This window comes from Xylona heveae (assembly GCF_001619985.1).
Source record: "Xylona heveae TC161 unplaced genomic scaffold L228scaffold_9, whole genome shotgun sequence".
NCBI lineage: Eukaryota > Fungi > Ascomycota > Xylonomycetes > Xylonales > Xylonaceae > Xylona > Xylona heveae.
In genome coordinates this window covers 336,587-358,900 of record NW_017264201.1, presented here as the reverse complement: position 1 = coordinate 358,900, position 22,314 = coordinate 336,587, and the positions used below count along the sequence as shown (strand labels likewise).

At 48.5% G+C, this 22,314-nt stretch overlaps 7 protein-coding genes across 7 annotated transcripts; 4 read left to right on the top strand and 3 right to left on the bottom strand.

The window, feature by feature from the left end:
• Nucleotides 1–157: 157 nt before the first annotated feature.
• On the top strand, nt 158–4,028 carry L228DRAFT_222747 (putative aminopeptidase). Its single transcript, XM_018330305.1, has 13 exons — nt 158–482; nt 545–720; nt 781–1,208; nt 1,266–1,430; nt 1,491–1,547; nt 1,688–1,805; nt 1,858–1,974; nt 2,028–2,053; nt 2,124–2,334; nt 2,384–2,454; nt 2,504–2,943; nt 3,002–3,214; nt 3,269–4,028. The coding sequence occupies exons 1-13, from the start codon at nt 448–450 to the stop codon at nt 3,861–3,863; spliced, it is 2,652 nt and encodes an 883-aa protein (XP_018186196.1). The 5' UTR covers nt 158–447; the 3' UTR covers nt 3,864–4,028.
• A 645-nt stretch (nt 4,029–4,673) lies between these two features.
• Nucleotides 4,674–5,714, top strand: L228DRAFT_240415 (small GTP-binding protein; the record flags this gene model as incomplete). The annotated part of the gene is made up of 5 exons (XM_018331236.1): nt 4,674–4,684; nt 4,901–5,024; nt 5,084–5,131; nt 5,220–5,447; nt 5,520–5,714. The coding sequence occupies 5 exons, from the start codon at nt 4,674–4,676 to the stop codon at nt 5,712–5,714; spliced, it is 606 nt and encodes a 201-aa protein (XP_018186195.1).
• Nucleotides 5,715–7,871: 2,157 nt separating this feature from the next.
• On the top strand, nt 7,872–10,548 carry L228DRAFT_262567 (WD40 repeat-like protein). Its single transcript, XM_018334429.1, has 4 exons — nt 7,872–8,314; nt 8,436–8,580; nt 8,740–9,507; nt 9,702–10,548. The coding sequence occupies exons 1-4, from the start codon at nt 8,274–8,276 to the stop codon at nt 10,092–10,094; spliced, it is 1,347 nt and encodes a 448-aa protein (XP_018186194.1). The 5' UTR covers nt 7,872–8,273; the 3' UTR covers nt 10,095–10,548.
• A 78-nt stretch (nt 10,549–10,626) lies between these two features.
• On the bottom strand, nt 10,627–13,533 carry L228DRAFT_269938 (carnitine acetyl transferase; the record flags this gene model as incomplete). The annotated part of the gene is made up of 5 exons (XM_018335343.1): nt 10,627–10,754; nt 10,922–12,930; nt 12,988–13,012; nt 13,079–13,108; nt 13,170–13,533. The coding sequence occupies 5 exons, from the start codon at nt 13,531–13,533 to the stop codon at nt 10,627–10,629; spliced, it is 2,556 nt and encodes an 851-aa protein (XP_018186193.1).
• A 1,600-nt stretch (nt 13,534–15,133) lies between these two features.
• On the bottom strand, nt 15,134–16,599 carry L228DRAFT_253818 (MFS general substrate transporter; the record flags this gene model as incomplete). The annotated part of the gene is made up of 3 exons (XM_018333781.1): nt 15,134–15,294; nt 15,371–16,451; nt 16,519–16,599. The coding sequence occupies 3 exons, from the start codon at nt 16,597–16,599 to the stop codon at nt 15,134–15,136; spliced, it is 1,323 nt and encodes a 440-aa protein (XP_018186192.1).
• Nucleotides 16,600–17,155: 556 nt separating this feature from the next.
• On the top strand, nt 17,156–19,426 carry L228DRAFT_249411 (putative transcriptional elongation factor Iws1). Its single transcript, XM_018333088.1, has 4 exons — nt 17,156–17,906; nt 17,964–18,043; nt 18,116–18,594; nt 18,742–19,426. The coding sequence occupies exons 1-4, from the start codon at nt 17,354–17,356 to the stop codon at nt 18,992–18,994; spliced, it is 1,365 nt and encodes a 454-aa protein (XP_018186191.1). The 5' UTR covers nt 17,156–17,353; the 3' UTR covers nt 18,995–19,426.
• An 846-nt stretch (nt 19,427–20,272) lies between these two features.
• On the bottom strand, nt 20,273–22,123 carry L228DRAFT_262563 (hypothetical protein; the record flags this gene model as incomplete). Its single annotated transcript, XM_018334428.1, has 2 exons — nt 20,273–21,832; nt 22,004–22,123. The coding sequence occupies 2 exons, from the start codon at nt 22,121–22,123 to the stop codon at nt 20,273–20,275; spliced, it is 1,680 nt and encodes a 559-aa protein (XP_018186190.1).
• Nucleotides 22,124–22,314: the final 191 nt, after the last annotated feature.

The following is a 22,314-nucleotide window of genomic DNA, read 5'->3' as shown; positions in this document are numbered from 1 at the left end:
AGGGGCATGGTATACGGAGTAGAGCTCACACGATTACTCCAAGTTTGGTGGTGTAGCTCTTGCCTGGCTTCGCTTTGCGTCGGTACATTACATACTGGTACCTGATAACACCATGCGGGGCTTGAACGGCTCGCGGGGTACCAATATTCCGAGAAAGCAAACATCAGGTTCAATTCCAGTCTCGTGAGAGGAGCTTCACTTCTTACATTTGTTGGTTAAATTTCAATCCATGGACTCTTTCCAAGGTTAGAACTAGACTGGCTCTGCCCTCCAAGATTGACTTTGCTCTTTCCCTTCCTGGCTCCTTTCTCTTATTCAGGGAGCTTTCAACGCCGGAGTCGTGCCCTCAGGAGCAGCTGTTCGCTTCCGTTTTGTGCGGAGCTTCTCACGCCATCTCAATTCATATACAGTGAAATTTGAAAAGCTCTGCCAAATAGACCTTGCACAATGGCAGGCAAAGACCGTGATGTCCTGCCGGATGCGTACGACACTCACCCCCGATACATTACTAATGCCACTACTGATTGTTTGTTTCGCCTTGCAGGGTAAAGCCCATTCATTATGCCATTTCCCTCTATGACTTGGAACTGGGCGGCTCTTTCAGTTACAAAGGGACTGTAAAAATAGACACTGCTATCCAAAAGAAAACTGCGGAAATTGTCCTCAACTCTCTCGAATTGAAGTTGCATGATGCCGAGGTCTTTACGGAGCACACTAAAAGTAAGCTTTATTTTCACAGCTTGTTGGCATCACAATGTCTAACAGAAGTGCATTTGATAGCGCAACATGCGATTCGGGCGTCCAACATCTCCTACGATGAGACTTCACAACGGGTCAGGCTTGAGTTTCCTACTGAGCTTCCTACTTCCTCCAAGGCCATATTGGTGATCAATTTCAGCGGTACGATGAACAACAAGATGGCGGGTTTCTATCGGTCCAAATATAAGCCAGCTGCACCGCATGTGGCATCCGTTCCTAGAGATGCTGAGCATCATTATATGTTCAGCACGCAATTCGAATCATGCGATGCGAGACGTGCTTTTCCCTGCTTCGACGAGCCGAACTTGAAGGCGACATTTGATTTTGATATCGAGATCCCCGCGGACCAGACAGCTTTGAGCAACATGCCGGAAAAGGAGACTGTCAAGAGCAGCAAAGACAGTCTTAAGATTGTCTCGTTCGAACGAACCCCCGTTATGAGCACCTATGTAGGATATCCGAATTGCAAGGATAAAACCATCCAATCTGTGCTAACACGTTTCTAGCTTCTGGCCTGGGCTTTTGGCGATTTTGAATACGTCGAAGATTTCACGAAGCGCAAATACAACGGCGTCAACCTCCCAGTGCGAGTCTACACGACAAAGGGCCTGAAGGAGCAAGGAAAATTCGCACTTCAAAATGCCCATCAAATAGTCGATTATTTCTCAGATGTAAGCCCCAAGGAAGCCAAACCTACCACGTCCGGGGAGCCTATACTCAAATATTTATAGGTCTTTGGGATTGACTACCCACTGCCAAAGGTCGACTTACTAGCAGTACATGAATTTGTAAGCTGCTCACCCGTTCATTCATGACAAGTTTGTTTTTCGTCCATGGGCGGCTTCGCTAACCATGTAGACCGCTATATGTTCCCCCTGAATCTAAAGCAGTGTTTGCAAACAGTTATGTAGCTGACCAAGTTTGCTAGTCTCACGGCGCAATGGAGAACTGGGGTCTGATCACCTACCGCACCACCGCCGTTTTGTTTGATGAAGCAAAGTCTGACGCCAAATATAAGAACCGCGTTGCTTATGTTGTGGCTCATGGTATGAACTTTGCTAGTTTAGAAACTCGCAAGATAACTGACTCTAAGTTTAGAACTGGCTCACCAATGGTTTGGGAATCTGGTAACTATGGATTGGTGGAGCGAGCTATGGTTGAACGAAGGATTTGCCACTTGGGTTGGCTGGCTCGCCATTGACCATCTCTATCCCGGTTAGTGCTGTGGCTGTGAAAATATGACAAGCTGGATACTAATATGCCGTTAGAATGGAATGTCTGGGCACAGTTTGTTGTGCGTCGCATGCCCCAAGGTACTTTGCTCTGCCGAGAATGTGCCATGCTGACCATGAGTTCTAACCTAGACTGAGTCTGTTCAATCAGCATTCCAACTGGATTCTCTCCGTGGTTCACATCCGATTGAGGTTCCTGTAAAAGATGCATTAGAGATTGATCAAGTCTTTGACGCGATCAGCTACCTGAAGGGCAGTTCTGTGATCCGGATGCTCAGCGCCTACCTCGGAGTAAAGACATTCTTACAGGGCGTCTCGAACTATCTCAAGAGCCATGCTTATGGTACGAATTACTTTCCATTTATCTTCTACGTACGTTCACACCAGTGTAGGAAATGCTACAACCGACGATTTGTGGACAGCTGTAAGCCAGACATCCAAGCAAGATGTCAACGGATTTATGGTGAGTGAACCCTGAAATTGATGTATGGGAATATTACTAAACTCCGCAGCACAACTGGATCAAAAAGATTGGGTTCCCGGTTGTTACTGTTGCCGAAGAGCCCGGACAGATTACGATTCGTCAGTCGCGTTTCTTGTCCACTGGAGACGTCAAAGAGACCGAGGACGAGACTACTTGGTGGATACCTCTTGGCCTTAAGACTGCAAGCAAGCCGACAGGAAGCGCGGCGGGAGCCTTTTCATCAAAGGAGGAAACACTCCGCGATCTAGACGAGAGCTTTTACAAGCTCAATGTAAATCAAACTGGATTCTTCCGCACCAACTACCCCCCTCAACGACTGGCTAAGCTTGGAAATGCCCGCGAGAACCTGTCCGCTGAAGACAAGATTGGACTGATCGGCGATGCCGCAGCCCTTGCTATTGCTGGTGACGGCACAACGGCTGGATTGCTTGCTTTTGTTGAGGGTTTCAAGGGAGAGAAGAATTACCTGTGTGTTTTGGCTCATTTCCTGTACCCGTGATTGTTTCTTCTCGCTGACAATAGGTAGTGTGTGGGCTCAAGTGATCTCAGCCCTCGCCAACGTGCGCTCGATATTCTCGGACAATGAGCAGGTGTCAAAAGGGCTCAAAAACTTTACATTACAACTAATTTCGCCAGCAACAGAGGCCATCTGCTGGGAATTCACTCCCAATGAAGATTTCTTGACCGGCCAGCTCCGCGCCTTGCTTATTAGTAGCGCAGGTGGCGCAGGCCATCAAAGGTCAGTTGAAACTTTTTCTTGTATCTATTGTTTATTACTAACATGTGTCTTTAGCGTAATTTCCGAGGCAAGGAGACGCTTTCAACTCTACAGCTCTGGCAAGGATCAGGCAGCTGTACATCCAAATCTCCGTCTTGCCGTGTTCCGCACTATTGTCACGGAGGGTGGAGCAGCAGAATACGAAGCCGTCAAGGAACAGTATCTGAAGACAACTGCAATTGATGGAAAGGAAATTGCTTTGCAGGCCATGGGGCGTGTCGACACGGCAGAGCTCGCCAACAACTATTTAGATTTCCTTTTCTCCGACAAAGTCGCCGTGCAAGATCTCCACAGTGGCGCTGCCTCTCTTGGGGCAAACTCGAAGGCTCGCATTCACTTGTGGCAATACATTAAAACACAGTGGGATGCCATTCATCCAAAACTTGCTGCCAACTCGGTAGTGATTGATAGATTCTTGAAAATGGGACTGTCGAAGTTTGCTAGCCATGAGGTTGGACAAGACATTGCCAAATTTTTTGAGGGCAAGGACAACCGTGGCTACGACCGGACTCTTGGGGTCATCTCCGATACTGTACGCGCCAATGCAAATTATAAGGAAAGGGATGAAAAGCTGGTGCTCGAGTGGCTGCAAGCTCATGGCTATGCCTAATCGTAAGCAATCTGCTGTTTCACCTTTACCAGAATGAAGCCGATATACATGTCCATTGTGCGATGCCGCGGATGCCTCCAGCACCTTAGCAGAGCCATCATGTGACCAGAGTATATATCAGGTAGACGTCATTAGAATGAGAAATATTGAAGAGCATGAGATTGCATTTAACTGTTGCCTGTAGTGATTGAAATGCATGTGACTGAGGATGATATTGTGGAAGACGAGTCTCTTCGTATAAGAAATTATGCTTTATATATAGCGATGCCAGCTGCGTGAAAGGCGAGACCTCGTGCCAACCTCCTGACCATGAACAGATGTGCGCAGTCAATACTAAGATAGGATGAAAATAGAGACATTGTTATTGCCCCAAATATTCTAATCGTACTGGGGAGATGAAGCCATAATATATTTCGAGTAGCAAGGTCTGAGCTGCCGCGAGTCTGACGTTTGATCCAAGTGCAAGGCAAGTCTCAGGGGCGACGTTTCGTGACCTGGTTCGGTATCTTCGACAAGTACGAGTAGTGTCGGTGTCCAGCTGAGGGTGACGGAGTGACAGAATCCTCACCTAAAACAGTTAGCGTGGCTCGCGGCCGATACAATGGAGGGCGAAGCGACGACAACCCAAAGTTCCCAGCGACCCCAAGGCCGTCCATCACAAGTCACCGCCCAGCTTCCAACATCCCTACACTCTTATCGTCATCTTCGTCTTTCATTCTTGACTACTGTCGTCTCATAAAACGGCATTTTTCTACCTGGAGAACGCCCGTCTTATATCGCTTTGAGTTTCAAACATAGCAGACCATCAAGATGAACCCAGAGTAGTACGTAACGGTCCAACCCCCGAATTAGCATCGATATGGTGTGGCAAGCGTAGATTGCAACTTACTGAGTATACTGACGTATCATCTGTGTATATAGAGTCTCAAATCGATGTTGGAGGCGCCACGGAGCATTCTAGCTGCGATCGTCTTTGATATGGATGCTTATTTTGCTGCTATGCTTGACTTGGGAAACTAATAGAGACCCATTTATAGATACGATTACCTTTTCAAGCTCCTCCTCATCGGAGACTCCGGTGTTGGAAAGTCCTGCTTGCTTCTGCGATTTGCCGATGACACATATACTGAGAGCTACATTTCCACTATCGGCGTTGACTTTGTCCGTCCATCCCCTTGAACTTCAGCCACTGTTCAAACCCGCTGACAAAAGGCTCCAAGAAAATCCGAACCATCGAGCTGGACGGAAAGACGGTTAAGCTTCAGATTGTACGTAATGGGATCAAAAAATTACTGGACCCTAATTTTCCTTTATCGAATCGATGGCGAGCAGTATGTACTGACCATTCGAATCTAGTGGGACACCGCTGGTCAAGAGCGATTCCGAACCATCACCTCGTCCTACTACCGTGGCGCTCATGGTATCTGCGTCGTTTATGATGTAACGGATATGGATTCTTTCAACAATGTCAAGCAGTGGCTGCAGGAGATTGACCGCTACGCTACGGAAGGTGTTAACAAGCTACTGGTGGGCAACAAGAGCGATATGACGGACAAGAAAGTTGTTGAGTATACTGCTGCCAAGGTTCGTATTTCTGGGGCATCTTTGAACCCTTCTGCCCAGATTTCGGTTGTCACAATACTTATTACCAAACAGGAATTTGCCGATAGCCTCGGAATTCCCTTCCTCGAGACATCAGCAAAGAACGCAACGAATGTCGAGCAAGCCTTCTTGACTATGGCCAGGCAGATCAAGGAGCGGATGGGTACCACGACCGTCAACAACAAGCCTACCGTCCAGGTCGGACAAGGCCAGGGTGTGCAGTCAGGTTCAGCTGGTGGATGCTGCTAAATGAATAGTATGAAGGTGTGGGCCTCGTGCGATGGGGTAATTGTGCTTCGGGGAGTCGACCTCCGAACAATTATGGTGTGACATCTTTATTCATGGAAAGGGGGTTTTTTCTGCGCATTAGACGAACGATTTTTCGTCGTTTGGATCCGTTGCACACCATTTCGACAGACTTAATGGGGATCGATTTGTTTTGTTTGGGCCACACGTCGTGCTCTGCGCCGGTCAAGAAGGAACTCAAACACAAGTGTAACAGTCAAGATGGGTTGGGTTTTACACATCTGGCGATAATGAAATGTGAATGCAGCACGTCCATCCTTGATTTTTCTTTATTGTTGTCGTTGTTCTTTGCAGGGCTAATTGTGTGTATCTTTTTATGCCTAAATGGTTCCTTTACTACTACTTTTCAAGACTTCATTATCTAGTATCATCACTTTGTTATCCAGAGATCAAGATCTCAGCTGGCCCATATACCATGTGATTATTCCATTGCTTGTGCATTGCTAAAATCTCAACTGGGTATCATTGCTATGGCGCACGGAGGTACCGCTAACGCTAGGTTCCTAGTGGTGGAATGTAATAAAAGAAAAAGAAAAGTTTGGTACAATCGATTAGTCTGCGTCAAAGCGGCCTTGGAACCAAAGGTTCTAGGCAAATGAAAAAAAAAAAAAAAAAAAAAAAAAAAAGACGCGGGGCCAGAAGCATAAGGCAAGTTACACGTTGGGAGGTGATCAACGTGTCATTACTAGTCTGAGAGGGTTGCGATTCATGAGGAATGTCAGAATCTTCAACAGCAACCACTGCAGTCTAGACAGCCGCTACAATCCAGTGAGACGCAGTCAATGAACATGCAGTCAGATAAACCGCACGGTATCGCTCCGCAACACGGTTGACAGCCGTCGGCAGCGTCCTTGCTGGCATCACCCCCGTACTTAGCGGCCCTTTTGGCTCGAATAAAAATGATGATGGCCGCAATAACAAAACCAAGAACTACACTTCCTCCGACAGTCGCTCCCACAATGACCGCCAGTCTTGTGTGAGGATCGCAGCTAACAGGAGAGTGACAGTCTGATGACGAAGTTGCTGTGGCGCTCCCTGCGGCTGGTGATGAAGAGGATGGTGCCGATGAGTTTGACGATGATGGTACAGCAGACGCCATGGAAGGATACGAGGAGGTAGAAGTTGCTTGTGATTGTGCGCTTTCTAGCGCCTTTGAGTTTTGAAACGCTTGATGCATAGCAGTGGAAGTGGCTGTTGGTATTGACGTCGATACCAAGGCCGTTGTTTGTTTTTGCTGGCCAAGAACCGAGACGATCAGGGCCAACATCACTGCAGTTAGAGTGAGGACCTTTTGAGAAAGACGCATTGCGCTGGTTTGAGCTTGCAAGTCCGATGCGTTTTCATACGAAAAGAATAATTCCGTAAAGATGATGACGAGCAGAATGACAAGGAAAAGGAGCGAAGATATTCAGTATAAACCAATTTTTCAAAGGCCTCTTTTCTTTTCAATACAGGGTCTGCGAGATGCGCTTTTCTTGTCTATCTTCTTAAAATCCACTCAAAAGCTTCACTTTCACAGCCTACCTCAACTGTTCATCACACCCTGCGGCACAGACCATCTTTCTTTTTGACGGGCTGTTCCACAGGGGCTTAGAAGACGGAAAGAGGGGTTCAAGCTTTTCATATGAGGAAACGTGGATACAAAGCAAACTGGCACAAAGGGGCCAAAAAATTGTGAGCTGCTCTAACTGAAAACAGGGGGACGGGATGGCCTTGGGAAATAATGGGGCGCCATGATTTAGAAGGGCGGACGAATCATTCTAGTCGGGCCCTTATTTGTACTAGCATAATGCTTAGCATGTCATGCCAGACTTTGGGGCCGTCTTGCCTTGGATAAAAAGAAGCAGGCAATTTCGATGCGGGGCGGGTCATTTTACGGGATGTTGGTGTGATTGTTGCTGTCTGTTGGTAAGTTATAGGCTGCCGTGCCTTCTGGTCGCATTTGCACAGCCCCCGAGGCGTCCCTCTGACCTTGCTCCCCCGTAGATCAGCGACATGACGTGTGCTGTACAGTACCAGTAGTAATTGTAGTGCTTTTTTTTGTTTGATGCAATAAGTATTGAAAGAAAATGCTCATAAAAAAAGCTTAATGATTCACCAAACGATAATAAATCTTAGGAACCGAGTTGGCGATACATCTGGGTATATAACCTCAGAGGCGGTCAGTGGCGAGGGGCTTTGGTTATCTACGGACCCCTATCCACGCGGCTGGCGGGGCGGGATTACTTCCGATGCCGCCCCGCAATTCCGCCCCAAGCTAATTAACCGCTGGCGCCGGCACAAACGAAAAGCTCCATGACAGCAGCAGAACCGCGCAACCTGACCGCGTTGGGACCTCTTTGGCTTGACACAAGGCTCTAAGCGCGGTTGGCTCTTTTTTAAAAAGTATTTAGCATATCATTGACTGGTCGAGCCCGAGGAACACAGCCCTGTGTTCTGTCCTCATTTCCGTTTCTTATCTTGTTTTTTTTTTCCTCGAGCCAGTTCTGCATTATACCCACCATGTCTCGGTCTGCCGACCCAGGGCATTTCTTCCAGACGGAGTAAGTGGCAACCTTTCCCGGCGCAGCACGGCAGAACGCCATGTTGTCATTATTTTTTATTTTAGCAGGGGACCCCGGCGGATCATGCGCGCAGCAGCTGACATACCCCGCTATTCCGCAGAACTGCTCTGGAAAAGAGCCAACGGAAGACCATCAAGTCCAGCAACACAAACGGCGACCCAATAAAGCTTACTTCCAAGGTCCTCGCTGTTGTCCCGGACCCTGCGGATGCGGGCAGAGCTTATGTGGCTGAGAGTGCGGGCGTAGTGAGGAGAATTGCAATTGAAGTCTGTAAGAGCGCGTTGATTACAAAATTTTCCCGTGTTGTGGTGCATTTCTTGGTTTCCCCATTCTGCCAAAACCATATTCAATTTTCTTCTTAGTCTTTGTCTCGAAAACTAACATTTCATTTTCCTTCTAAATAGAGTGGTGACAAGTCTACTATATACCGCGGCCCTACCGCCCCACTTACCTCTCTCGCGATAACATCAACCACCGTCTACGCAGGATGCTGGGACAAGGCCATTTGGAGCTGGGACATTTCGAGCCGCGCCCCACAGCGACGGTTTGTCGGGCATGGCGATTTCGTCAAAGCTCTGCTTTGCGTACGGCTTGGCGGCAAGGACTTGCTCGTCTCAGGCGGCGCAGATGCGGCAATCATCATCTGGGACCTGACTTCCGGCGCAAAGCTTCACACACTCAAGGGCCATACGCGGGGTATACAGGATCTCGCTCTTGATCCGGCATCGATCATCATACCCGACGCCAACAATGCCAACGACAGCACCGCACAGAAAAGCGAAATCACAATCTTTAGCGCTGGCAGCGATCGCGAGATTCGACAGTGGCAAATCGCTGTCTCGGGCCAGAAAGCACAGGGCAATAGCAGTAGTAGCAGTAGTAGTAGCACTACCGGCAGCAGCGACGGTATCGTTGAGGCGAGCGAGATCACACAAACCTCGCCGCTCATCCGCCACGAAACAAGCGTGTACAGACTCCGCTTCGACGCCGACGACGACCTGTGGACCGCTTCAGCAGATAACTCTGCCAAATGTCTGTCCCGCGAACGCGCCTGGGAAGACGACACGGTGCTCGCGCATCCTGATTTTGTCAGGGACGTGGTGATTGACGACGAGGCCGGGTGGGCAATAACCGCGTGTCGGGATGAGGAAATTCGCGTCTGGGATAAAAGTGTATGTTCATCTTATCCTACCCTATCCTATCCTGTTCTACCCTCCTGTATCCTGTTTCTATTTATTTTCTTTTTCGCCATTCAATCTCATAATATCTTTTATTTTTTCTTTCTTTTTTCCCCCTTGCCTTACAAGTCTTCAAGAAGAGAGCCAGAACTTAGCTAACAAACATCACTCTCGTGTTTCCAATATAGACCGGCTCCCTAATCCACACCTTCTCCGGCCACTTTGACGAAGTCACCGGCCTAGCGATCCTGCAAGGGGACCGACAAGGCAAAATCACAGACACAGGCACAGGCAAACAAGAACAGCAACAACAACAACAGCAGCAGCAGCAGCCTATTAAAACTCTCATCAGCGTCTCTATTGACGCTACGTTGCGCAAATGGAATCTTGACCCAAAGGACATGCAGGCAGCGGCGGCGGCAGCAGCATCGTCTTCTGGCCAGGATGAGGAGGCGGAGCAGCAGGGTGATGAGGACAACAAGGTAACGAACAAAGAGAAGAAGAATAATGCCAAAGCATCCTTAATGACGGAAGAAGAAGAGCGGGAATTGGCTGAATTAATGGACGACGATGATGAGTAGATCCGAATTACAATAGACGATATAGAGATCACAAGACCAGGTTAAACCTGTCACAAGTCTATAAATGACGTGAACTATACAGAGGCATACGCAGTACATGGAAATGATAGAAGTAGCTATAGTCAGTTGAATAATTTCAATGAAAAAAATAGAATTGATATATACAACTTGATTCAGAAAAGAAAGTCATACTGAAGCAGCAGATATTATAGCTATGCGCCACAAATCCGGTTCCCAAATAATAAACATGTGCGGAAATTACATACAGCGAAAAAATAAAAAAAAATAAAAAATAAAAAATAAAAAATAAAACAAAGATATTCCAAGTCCAATAGAACAGAGACATGTCCGGTCAGCAGTCTGATAACAAAAAAGCTCAAATCACTAGACTCCAAGACGAGAATGAAAGTAAATACAGTCAAATTATATAAAAAAAAATTAAAACAGAGGAAATAAAGACTCGAAAAGAGTACGGCACAAAATGAAGAAGAGATAGACAAGATGTGAAATGAAGAGGACAGCGTGACAAAGGCTAAATATCATTCAAATGAAGTTTCTTCCCGATAGCACGCCTCGCATGGCCAACGGCCTTTGCGCTCGGTCGTTCGTCTTGTTTGGACTTGAGGGCTTGTAGGAGCATGCCTGCGTCGAAGAAGCCGTCTGTGGGGATTAAAAATTAGTATTGTATTTATACTCACGCATTGTACTGCAACAGAGAACATGGGAGGTGGAGTAACGGTAGGCACACCAAGGAAAGAGGTAACAGGGAGATAATGCGAGATTTAAGATGAAATGAATAATAAAAGTAGACAGAGGGAAAAACTTACATCCACCGAGTCCCTCTTCATCACTGTCCACTCTACTCTCCGTGTCGGATGGCGGAATGCTCTGTCCGCCAATGAGGCGGCCTCGACTCTTGTGCTTGGCCAGTTTCGGCCGCTCCTCGACCTCCCTGACCCGGCTGGCCCGGGTAGAGACCTTTTGGGGAGCGGTTTGGCGGAGCAGTTTGCGCATCTCAATCAAGTATGACTCAATCGCGTCGACAAACCGGCTTGTCTGGCGATGCTTGGAGCTCGCGCAAATGGAGATGCTGTCATCCTTGATAATGTATCCAATGCCGAAACCCTCGCCAGAAGTGGGGCCGAATCCAAATTGGCGGAGCGACGGATTACCGCAATTCGATGTCGACAAGATTGTCATGTTAAGCTTGTCCCATCCGCCGTCGGAGAAGATGGCGGGCATTTGATGAGCGGTGGGCGAGCCTCCTGCTGTGGAGCCCTGGCGGCTATGTTGGCCACGCGAAGGCGAGGAGCTGCTGGCAATGGATTCGCGGTGAGGGCGGCGTCGGCCGGATGAGCTGCTGCTACCAAATGATGAGCGGCCTGGAGGAGGGGAACTGGCGTCGCGGTGTCGTTCAGAAGACGCATTGGACGCGGCGTCATCCATTGGCGTCGATCGTCCATTGGAGCTGGCGGCGTCATTGGAGGAATTGTTGTCACCCAAATTGAAGTCTTCGCTCGCGGCGGCGTCCAAGGCTCGCGACCAGATGCAAAAGAGCGCATACAAGTGGCGGTCCATGCCTTGTGCTTTGGCACTCTCCTTGGTAATGGCCACGTGCTTTTGGCATGCTTTGCGCAGACTGTCGACCTTTTGGCTTGCTGGGTTTTCACCCCAAAAGATGCGCACAAAATCGGCGGCTTCGTCCGTCACCGACCGAATGGCTTCGGTGCGTCCGTGAAAGTACACCTTGGTCATGGCGGGTTCATATGTGCACTCCACCCGGCCGTAGAGACCGTAGTAGGCGGCCTGAAAGGCCATCTGGACAAAGGCGTCGGGCGAAAAGCCCATGGATGTGATAAAGTTTTTGCCATAGCCTTGGAAATCGAGCGTGGCAAATTCGTTCTGCTGAATCAGATCGGCGAGGCGGGTTTCTGCAAAGCGCAACGCAAATGCGAGCTCGGGATGCATGTCCCATTCGAGCTTGTGTGGGGTCGTGCTGACATCGCCAAAGCTCTCTGGGTCGCGCTTTGACGGGTCCGGGCTGGTGGAGGCCCAAAGACGGGGAGATTTGCCATTGATGGAATGCGCAAAGCGGAGGATGGTGTCGGTATAAACATCGCTGGCGAATCGAAGCACGGTGTGGCCGTCGACGCCCGTGTGTTCAAAGTTGATACCGGCGCTTCCATTCTTGCAGACAATAATCTGGAGCTTGTCGTACCACCGGTTGGTGCAGGTACCAATCTGGACGCCTTTTTCGACTTTGCTGGTGCCACAGAGCATGTTCATGCAGAGGTCTGCCGTGCTCTGGGGTTCCGAGTAGTCGAGGCAGACGATAAAAAGGGCCGAGTCGACGATGCCCAGACAGTCGGCATTGTTCGAGCCTTCTTCGCGCGTGAGAATGTCTCGGAGGCGCGCCCAGACTTTTCGATTTTCGGTACTGAGGACGCCCAAGGCGCCCTTGGCGGCCTCTTCGATAGGCGTCATCTGGGCATCGTCGACTATGACTTGAAGGTTCAGGACCAAGTCCTTTTCCGTCATGATAATGTCCGAGTTGTCGTCGAGCACGTCAAACCAGTAGAATTGGCCTCGACAAATGACCACAATATGTTTTGCCGTGGTATCGAGTCCAATGACGCAGCCATTCTCTGTCGGAATACGTGCGGTGCCAAAGAGTCGTGAATACTGGTGCATACATAGCGGCGTGCTTTTGAGTGTATCTGGTGCGAGCTCTTCCTTGCGCACCGCTCGTACAAAATTGAGAGCAGAGATCACCAAGGAAGATGCACGAGTGACCTGGTCGTTGCGCGCCGGCGTCGGGTCATCTTCGAGAAGGAAGCTTCAGCATTGTTAGTGATGTGGTATCATTTAACGGGTGTCTCGAGCATGCGCTTACAAAGGATTGAGGTTCAGAACCACAGCTGCAATACTTAGTTAGCTTTTGCGGTACATGACGGTACACTCGACTGGGAAATCGATCAACTCACGATTGTCAAAGTTTAGGTATGAATCGTACCCTGTATGACCCTGTTAGAAGCTCTTCTCTGCAACATCATAAATGAAATGGATGTGGCGTACAAAACTGCTCAATGTAGCTGGATCGACCTGTCGCATACTTCTTCAAGCGTTCCTGCAGCTCGGGCCCACCGGACTTGAGAAACTCGTGTACCGCTGCTTTCGTCTCGTGATGTTCGCGAGCAGACTGCAGTGGTCTCAAGGCTGCTATATATTTTCGACAGGTACTTTCTAGCTCGGGAATGGGAAGCTTGGGAAGCTTGTGCTGCGAGGAAAAAGTGACGCCGCCTTGGTGGGTCGGAGTTGAAGCTGGTTCAACGGTGTGATGCGAAAGGTGGGAATATTTATGTTCGTTGGACGGCGATCTTGGCGGATGCGTGTCGAGGCCGTTGAGCTTGGCCGTGGCGAATTCCTCGAGTTTCTCCATGATGGTTCTCGGCGAAGATCCACGTGCAAGCGATTATATAAAAGTGTAGAGTTTCGCGAATATTATATACAATACGTTATAGATGCGTCACACGCTTGTCTCGAGGTGTTTCTGATTCACGCGTACAGAGGGGAGATAAAGGTGGCGATAGAAAGCAGACGCAGCGCACTGCGGTAAAAGTAATGGCAGTCTTGTAAGCAGTAGGCCGGCATTGAACGGATCCCCGCAAGAAAGCTCTGGGAATGTGCGAATATGTCGGGGAGCGATGGCCTTATCAGCGGCGAGTACAGGGGATTTCGAGGTAAAGGAACCACGATTATGATCGCATGTCAAGCGTAACGTGGGATAGAAGCTTCAAGGGAAATAAAGGGTGGCGTACCCGTGGTGGTTTATATGGTGGAGAGCACGGGTAGATGAATGTGTGATATAAATACCTTGTATATGAGAAAGTTGGGAGAAATGATTACTCTACGTGGACCAAGGAAAGTCGGGTAAGAGTTGCAGGCAGCCAGCACGGGACCGATTGAAAGAAATGAGGGAAGATCAGCTGGACAGGGTTCTCATTTTTGATCAGAAGGAAGGATCAAGAGTAAGAAATTGGGTAGAGAGGAACAGGAGGGGTAAAGGCGGAATTGGATTGCAAAACGAACAAGAAGCCGTTTCTAGCTTTTGCCATCGGAAACGCGGAGCTTTTCTTTTTTAGCTTCAATCGCCTCCCTTTCTCTCTCTCTTTTCTGCTGCTACTCTTTCCCCAGACTCTTCTTTCCCCGCCTTCCATAGCCGAACTGAACCAAAGTTTAAGCATTTCACACTTACGAGTAACGTAGGATTAACACGGCAAATGACGACAACATTATTAAAGATAAGATTAGACCATGACCTTGATGGCCTCAATGCATGGCTACAACTCAATCATTTGGGTGCAGTAATACCAATATTGTGATTTGATTGGTTTATCTCATTAGATCCTCTGAATGTTGATACTAGAATCATGCTGCACCTTTTTTCTCCATTGTACATCATCTCTTCTTCCCAGAATTTGGCTCTAAAAGTCTTGCCCGGACCATTTTGGCACACACCAGGGACATGGAATCTAGCGGCACTTGCTGCCATCCACCCCTATCCCTCCATGTGCCGCGGGATCAATTTCCCGTCAAACTTTGAATTACCCGCGTTGATCTCTCTCTCTTTCTTGCGTACTTGTTGTTATATGCTACCTAAGCAAAGGACGGGCCAGCGGAACTTGTCCATGTGTGAGTGTCTCTGCCTCTTTGGATTCATCAGCCGAGGCATTCCCATGCTATGGTCGAACCGTCCGTTGCTGCTTCACATGCCCATAGATACTGGCAATAAGGAAACAAGATGATAACCAAAATCTCTTTTCCTTTTGACCAATCCAGATAGCCCGCCTGCTTCACATCTCACTGGAATAGTTGCTGCAGAACCCAAAACCATCGAAAAGCAAATGGTCTTGGACGGAAAACTTCCAATACACAGAGGCTTTATGTAGTATACATCTATTTACATTCTAAATACTTTTAGAGCGCAGTGACATGTCTATATATGTTCCAATATCGCGCTCGTCCCCCGGACGTGTCTCTTATTGCCCCTTTGCTGCCAAAACAGGAGCACGGAGAGCGCCAAACACGATTCCACATACGCCCAACATGCCCATGCCGCCCACCAGATAGGCCACGCTTCGGCCAGCCCACCAGTAGAGTGAACAAAAGATGATCGGTCCAAGCGCACGACCAATTTGACCTGCAGCCCCCCGCCGTCAGTCCTCTGTGACTTAAAAGTGTGATTGTAAAAAAGGGAATCCATGTCAACGACTTACCAAAGCTGCGATGATTGCCCAGGCGCTGACCTCGCTCTGCAGCACGCGCCTCAAGACTACTGAGGCTATTGAGGCCTGTTACCACGGTTGCTGTCGTCACTGCCAGCAGTGCCGCAGCCGCGTACAAGCCTCCTTCAGTGCGGACTTGCCCCAATAGAAAGAAACTAATTGTGCAGCTTACAACTCCTGCTTGCACAGCGCGCAGAGGATGGAGTCGCCGTGTTACCCCGCCCTGGAAGAGTGACGCGATGAGGCCCATGAAACCCAGGAGACGTCCAGAGTTCGCCGAGCCGTACGAGAACAAATCATAGGTCATGAATGGGAGAGAGTATTCCATGCCGGAAAAGAACAGAATGAAGAGAAAATGTGTAGCATTGAGCAAGGCATGCGAGTTGGTGCGTACGTGGGCGGGCTCAGGCTTCTTCTCACTCGACGACTCCTCTTTGCCTGGCCCAGTCACCTGAGGAAGAGTTTCCGGGAGAGAAACATAGAGATAGATAGTTTCTGTCACAATCAAAAACAGTGAGAAGCCAGCCGCGGCTGCAAAAGGATTGCTAGTCACCACCGTTATCTTGGACAAGCTAGCGCCAAGAGCAGGGCCAAAGGTAAACGCAATGGAGAAGCACGCTCCGACCAGCGCCATCGTTGACCCTCGTTGCTTCTCATCACTAATATCCGCCGCAATTGCCGTCGCTAGCTGCACATTGCCTTCACTCAATCCGCCCACGACACGGCTGGCAAGGAACGTCCGGAAGTCGGTCGCGACAAGCCAGAGCGCGACAGAGATAATATTCCCGACCATGGACCACAGCAGAGCAGTGCGTCGGCCATATCGATCTGACAACCGTCCAATTACTGGCGAAGCAATAGACTGCAGAAAGGAGAAGAGTGAACCGAGAGCGCCGCCCAGGAGGACAATATCGTAACGGTCATTAATGGGACGGGCAAACGCTTGCTTGTACGCGTTAAGGCCGGCGAGGATGTGGGTAAGAGCTGAATTTGAGTCTCCTCGTCCGATTTCAAGCTCGCGATAGAATTCTAGTAATTTTGGAAAAAGCGGAAGAATAAATGTAAAGGAAATCTAGGGGAAGTTCTCAAAGTTAGCAAGGAAATGTGCTTGGAAACCGTGGAAATGCGACTCGACGCACCAAGTCTAGCAGCAATGAGATGAAAAGCACCCGAAGCACATTTTCCCTCAGGTTACTTGGTGGTGCTTGTGGACCAGACATTTTGAAGAATGAAAGTTGTTATTGAATGGCCAAGGTGGCCGAATGCTCGTATCATTGTCGGGTTATATTGCACACTACCAGAATGGCCGAGGTTGGCTATGAGCTCATCCGATGGTGTCGTGAGGTGACAATTTTAGCACAAAATATAGTTGCCGCGTCATTGTATTTTCCTTGCACTTGTCTCAGAATGAAAGTACTGTAATGAAAGAGATTCAGGCCATAAATTATGATAAAAATCTATCGAGGTTTTGCTTCTAGCAAGTGGTTTTTGGTTTGTTTGATTATCTCTCCGCGTCAGGTCACTATAATACCAGATCTTGCGTAATCACTTTGCAGAGTCATCAAATTTCAAGCAGATGTAGAATAGGCTGGAAATCAATGGCTTTTAGGAACAAATTCATTTTACGACATCATCGGAACTGATTTCTTTGTGGTGGTGAATATTGTGAATAAACTCTGTCTATAGGCAGCTACTATTGTAGGTGTCTCGGCTGGAGTTGCCACCCTTTGATTTAAATCTAGGCGAGAGTCGCTGCTGCTGCTTCTGGGGCTTCATCCGGCATTATCATCATCAACATTTCAACCGCAGCGACTTTTGCATTTCCGAGACACACCTCTAGGCTCCTTCTCTCTTGAAAGTGAAGGACGCAAGTGAGGTAGATTGATAAAACTGATTACATTGTCCTGATTTTAATATCAAGATCCCGACTCTGACCGGGATATTGGAGTTCTTCTCTTTATCTATTTCATCAACATGTCGTCGGCCTCAGATTCCCGCCCAGTCTCGCCTATACCAGAGGCTGGTCATGATCCTCAGGATACCGCGTTAGACTATGAAGACAAAGACTCGCCGGCCCCTCCTCTAGCTGATCCGCACCAAGACATGGATGCAGTCGAAGATCAAGACCAAAATGCCGTGGACGATGCCCAGGACGACGCGCTCTCCGATAATGAGTCTGCTCTATCTGAAGTTGACGAAGCGCAATTTGAAGATTTCGACCCCGCCAACATTGCGATCGATGATCGTCCCGCTATTGCCGTTGACGAAAGCAACGTCGCTCTCTTGGGCCGACACAAGCGGAAGCGCGACGATGGCTTAGACGGAGAATCAGGAAAGAAGAAGAAAAAGGAGGGAAAGCGCGAGAAGAAGTCTCGTCAGCGAAGGGGCGAAGATGACGGTTTCAGTGGTGGTGAAGAGGTTGAAGGCAAACGGTCCCGAAAGACCAAGGAGGTCAAGGAGCGTAAAGAGAGAGCTCGCGCGAGACGACCCAGCGTCGAGGATGAATCTGCACTTACTCCTGAAGAAAGTGAGTCGGCTCATCACAGCCATTTCTATATCATGATAGTTAACCGGTGGTATTTAGGACGGAAACGGGCTCTTGACAAGGCAATGGACGAAGCGCTCCGAAACCCCAACCGCCGCAGACGCAAGGCCGATGGAATCGTATGTTTATCTTTTCTTGCTTTAAAAACGACATTCACTTAGGATGATGATGATACTGACATGTCTGCGTAGGATCTCGAAGCCATGGCTGATGCTGAAATCGAAGACGTCCGCCGCCGCATGGCCGAGGCGGCCAAGGCCGATACCGACGCCCGTGACGCTGGCAGACCCGCCATGCACAAGCTCAAGATGCTTCCGGAAGTCGTGGCGTTGCTTAACCGCAACACGCTGCAGCACAACATTGTGGACCCGGACGTAAACCTCCTCGAGGCGGTGCGATTCTTCTTGGAGCCTCTCAACGACGGCAGTCTCCCGGCATATAATATCCAGCGCGACCTTTTTGCGGCCCTTGCCAAGCTGCCCATTAACAAGGATTCTCTCGTGGCAAGCGGCATTGGAAAAGTTGTCCTGTTCTATACCAAGAGCAAGAGACCTGAGCCGGGTATCAAGCGTCAAGCGGAGCGTCTCCTGGGAGAATGGACTCGACCTATCCTGAAGCGCACTGATGATTATCGAAAGAGAGAACGCGCCGAAGCGTCCTATGATCCTACGTATGTTTGGTCCCTCCTCTTGTTCTTGATTTAGCTGCCTTTTGGACTCCCCTAATCCAACGCCCCTTTCCTCCCTTTTCACAATCCTTCTATTTCTCTTTTATGTACGCAAATGGCACCGACACTGGCTAACTCTATTACCTTTAGCAAACTCCCCTCCCGCGCCGTCCCGCACATTTCCCGCGAACAAATCGCCGCCGAGGCTCGCCAGCGCATGCTCGCTCCCGTGCGCAACACCAACAGAGCCCGCGCCGAGACCGGTACCACCACATACACCATTGCTCCTGTCAACGTTGGTCCTATTCACAGCGCATACGCCAGACCAATGGGCGCCAGCGGGGAAGATGCTTTCCGTCGCATGAAGGCCCGACAAATGGGCAAAGCCGGCGGTCGTCGTTAGACTCATCTTTGCGGTACATGCGAACTTTGTCCATCCCGTACTCTTTCGTCTTATGGCACTTCGTCCGTGGTCAGCGGTCCTATGATCCATAGTCTGTCTCCTATTGTCCGTTCGTTCACTACTACCGTTCTCATCATATCATATCATACCACCCCCTCCCTCATTCAACCATCTTTCTGTTTCATTTATTTCCAAAAAAAACAGACCACAGATCCTTTCTATCGGCGTTTGTAATGGGCGTTACGCGGCGTCAGCCTTTTTGAGTTTTCGAGAAAAGCACAAGGCGGAGGAAATGGAACGCAATTCTCTTCCTTTTTTTCGTTTATGACAATGTCATACCTGGGTGTTTCTTCAAGTCTTGCAATTACATTAAGTGTTATCAATCACATCAATTCCATTACCTCCTCACGTCCATTAGTACATTAGTACAGCAAGTATATCAATTACCAATTCCATTACGTTTTACATTTGTCAATCCAATCTACTGCCATTTTCTTTACACTGTTGTGTGTTTCCCATGTTATCCTGATTCCCCATATCATCCTGACTTCCTGAGTGAGACGCTACATCCTTGGTTTTGGTGAGAGACGAAGCAACAATGACTGTAAATATCACCATGTATATCACACGAGACTTGGCTCTTCCGACGATCCCGACGATCCCGACGACCCCGACGATCCCGAGGGTTCAGATTCCGAGAACTTCCAAAGTGCAAGTAGACGTACCGCATGCCGCTCTACATGATACAGTACGGAGTATGAAGTTGCAGCAGGAAGTACAAAGGTACGAGTAGAGGCGCAGTATTGTCTTCAAAGAGGATACACCCAAGTAAATATCATTCTTAAAAATTGAGATGAAAGAGACACGGGCATTGTTATATTGTGATATTGTGAAATTGTGAACAAAGGCCCTGTATGAGGGGTACAAGAAGCGTATAGTCCTAAAACTTGCAAAAAAAAAGAAAAGAAAAAGGAAAACACGGGCAATTGAACACCGACCTTCTTTTCTTTTCCCCTCTTTTTTTTTTGGTGGGATATAAACGATAGAAACAGTAAAGAATGATAAATGAAAGACGGGAAGAAAAACGGGAAGGGAATGAAGAAAGAAAGAAAGAAAGAAAGAAAGAAAGACAAAAAGGGATGAAAACAGTAAAAAATGAAAGGGAAAAAAAAAAAAAAAAAAAAAAAAAAAAAAAAGGGAAGCTAAAAAAGGGGGGAGGCAAAAATATAAAAAAAAAAAAAATTTTTGGGAAAAAAAAAAAAAAAAAAAAAAAAAAATTCAGAACCCAAAAAAGGCCCTCAACTGCTGCCGCCCATTCATTTCCTCAAAAGGCATCTGTGGTTCCTGCGGCCGACTATAACCACCTAGACCACTACCATTCATTCCCGCAAAGGCCAGCAAGCGTTCCTGACGCGTCGTCGTAGCGTGCAATTCTTTCCGATCGAGCGGCCAGCCAATTTTATCTTTATATTTGTAATTGAAAGCACTACCAGGGGGAGCGTCCTGTTCTTTGCGCCGTTGGTTTTCGCGATACTCCTGGTCGCGTTTATGGAAGATCGGGAGCCATGTTTCCTCGTATCGTTGGCATTTGGCGTGTATGTGCGCAAGGTAGTCTTCGAGTTCGGGCACTAGGGTGTAAGGGAGGTAGACGGTGAGAGTGTGCCATGCGAGACGCCAGTCAATGGGTATGATGGGGTTGGTATCCGCATCGGCGGATGTTTCGGGTTCAGGTTCGATGGAATTGGACATGTCATGGGAGTCGGCACCTTCGAGGGTTTCGAGGGTTTCGAGGTTTTCGAGGGTTTCGAGGGTTTCGAAGGCTTGGGGAGAGTATTCGAAATCTAGGGTGCTTTGAGGAAGGCCGTGTGGGCTTGGGCTTGGGCTTGGGCTCAAGTCTTGGTCGCTAGGCACATTCATAGGCATAGACAGAGGCAGAGGCGTAGGTGTGCCGGCCAAAACCTCGTAGTGGATGCATGTACTCCCTGATTCGGCCGACTGAACAGAAGGGGTGATTGGCGTGGAAGAGCCGCTGTTGCTGGTAGCTAGTGCCCTTGTGAGGAGTTGATGGAGTGGTGTTTTGGGATGGTCAGCGGACCAAGGAGGAGCTTGATTCGCGGGCTCGGGGGACGGAGTGATTTGTGGAGTTGAGGAGTTTGTCTGGTTGAAACGATCATTGTTGCCCTCGAGAGTGTGTGCTGTGGTATGGTTACTCTCGTATTCTCCAGAGTTGAAATAAGTTGCTGGGCTACTGTCGTAGTGGCTGTTAAAGTCTGCACTTGTTCCCTGAATATTTTCGAACTCCTGAGCTTCAGGGTACGACGATTCTTCATTCTCAGTGTTTTGTAATTCTTCCGGCTGTTCCTCATTGTCGATATCCAGATTATAAATGTTGTGATGGATTTGAGTATTGTTGCTTGCGAGAGACTCCGTGCTGACATTTGTCAAGTTACTGACATTCCGCACCCCACGCCTCCATTTCTCGATGCTGGTTCTTGTCCTCCCGTCGATAAAGTCGGAAATGATTTCACATGAGGAGCTGCTCTGGATCTCGGATCCGCTTGTAAAGTCCTCCTCATATTGAATAGTGCCGTCGGTTTGGATAATGCTCTCATCATTATCAATAGAATCATCACTGGAAGAATGCTGATCGGTATGGACTTCGAATCCGCAAAGAACGTGTCTGTTCAGAGGTATATTGCTCTTGGGAAGAAGTCGACAAGCATAGATTTCACAAAGTGGGTATTCTCCGTCCTTCAGGCAATTGTATACGGATTCGAGATCGTCGAGAAACGAGTCGCGGAGGTGGTGTGCTTTGGGATTAGGAGGATATCTCCATATCTGGGTAGCAAACGTGTCAGTATACTTCTTTACAAAGTTCTCATCTGCAAATTCATTTGCTCAGACTGTGGACTGATGTAAGGGCCGTCTGGGAAAAGGAAGATGGATTTGAAAATCGACGGTATGAAACAAGTATCATGGCCCGTGAGGAATAATGAAAAGGTGACGCACAGAGTATGTAAACTCGTTGTCCCTGATTCGAAGTCTTAAGGCTTTTATCCTCCGTATCGCCCATCGGAGATGCATGCGCAATTTGCTGTTTTTAATGTGAGTGATGTGCGGATCAGCCATCTTATGACCAGTATATCCACTCTCAAGTGCTTATCAGAAAGCACAGAGATGGATTTTCGAGCTTGCCAACGGCAGGTGAAGCTTTGGGAATCTGATTCTTGCAGTAACAAAGTCCATAATGTAAATAATGCTTTTGTCGTAGGAAACCAAAGTTGACAGAAAGTGCCGCGCTGGTTAGAAACATGGTTTGG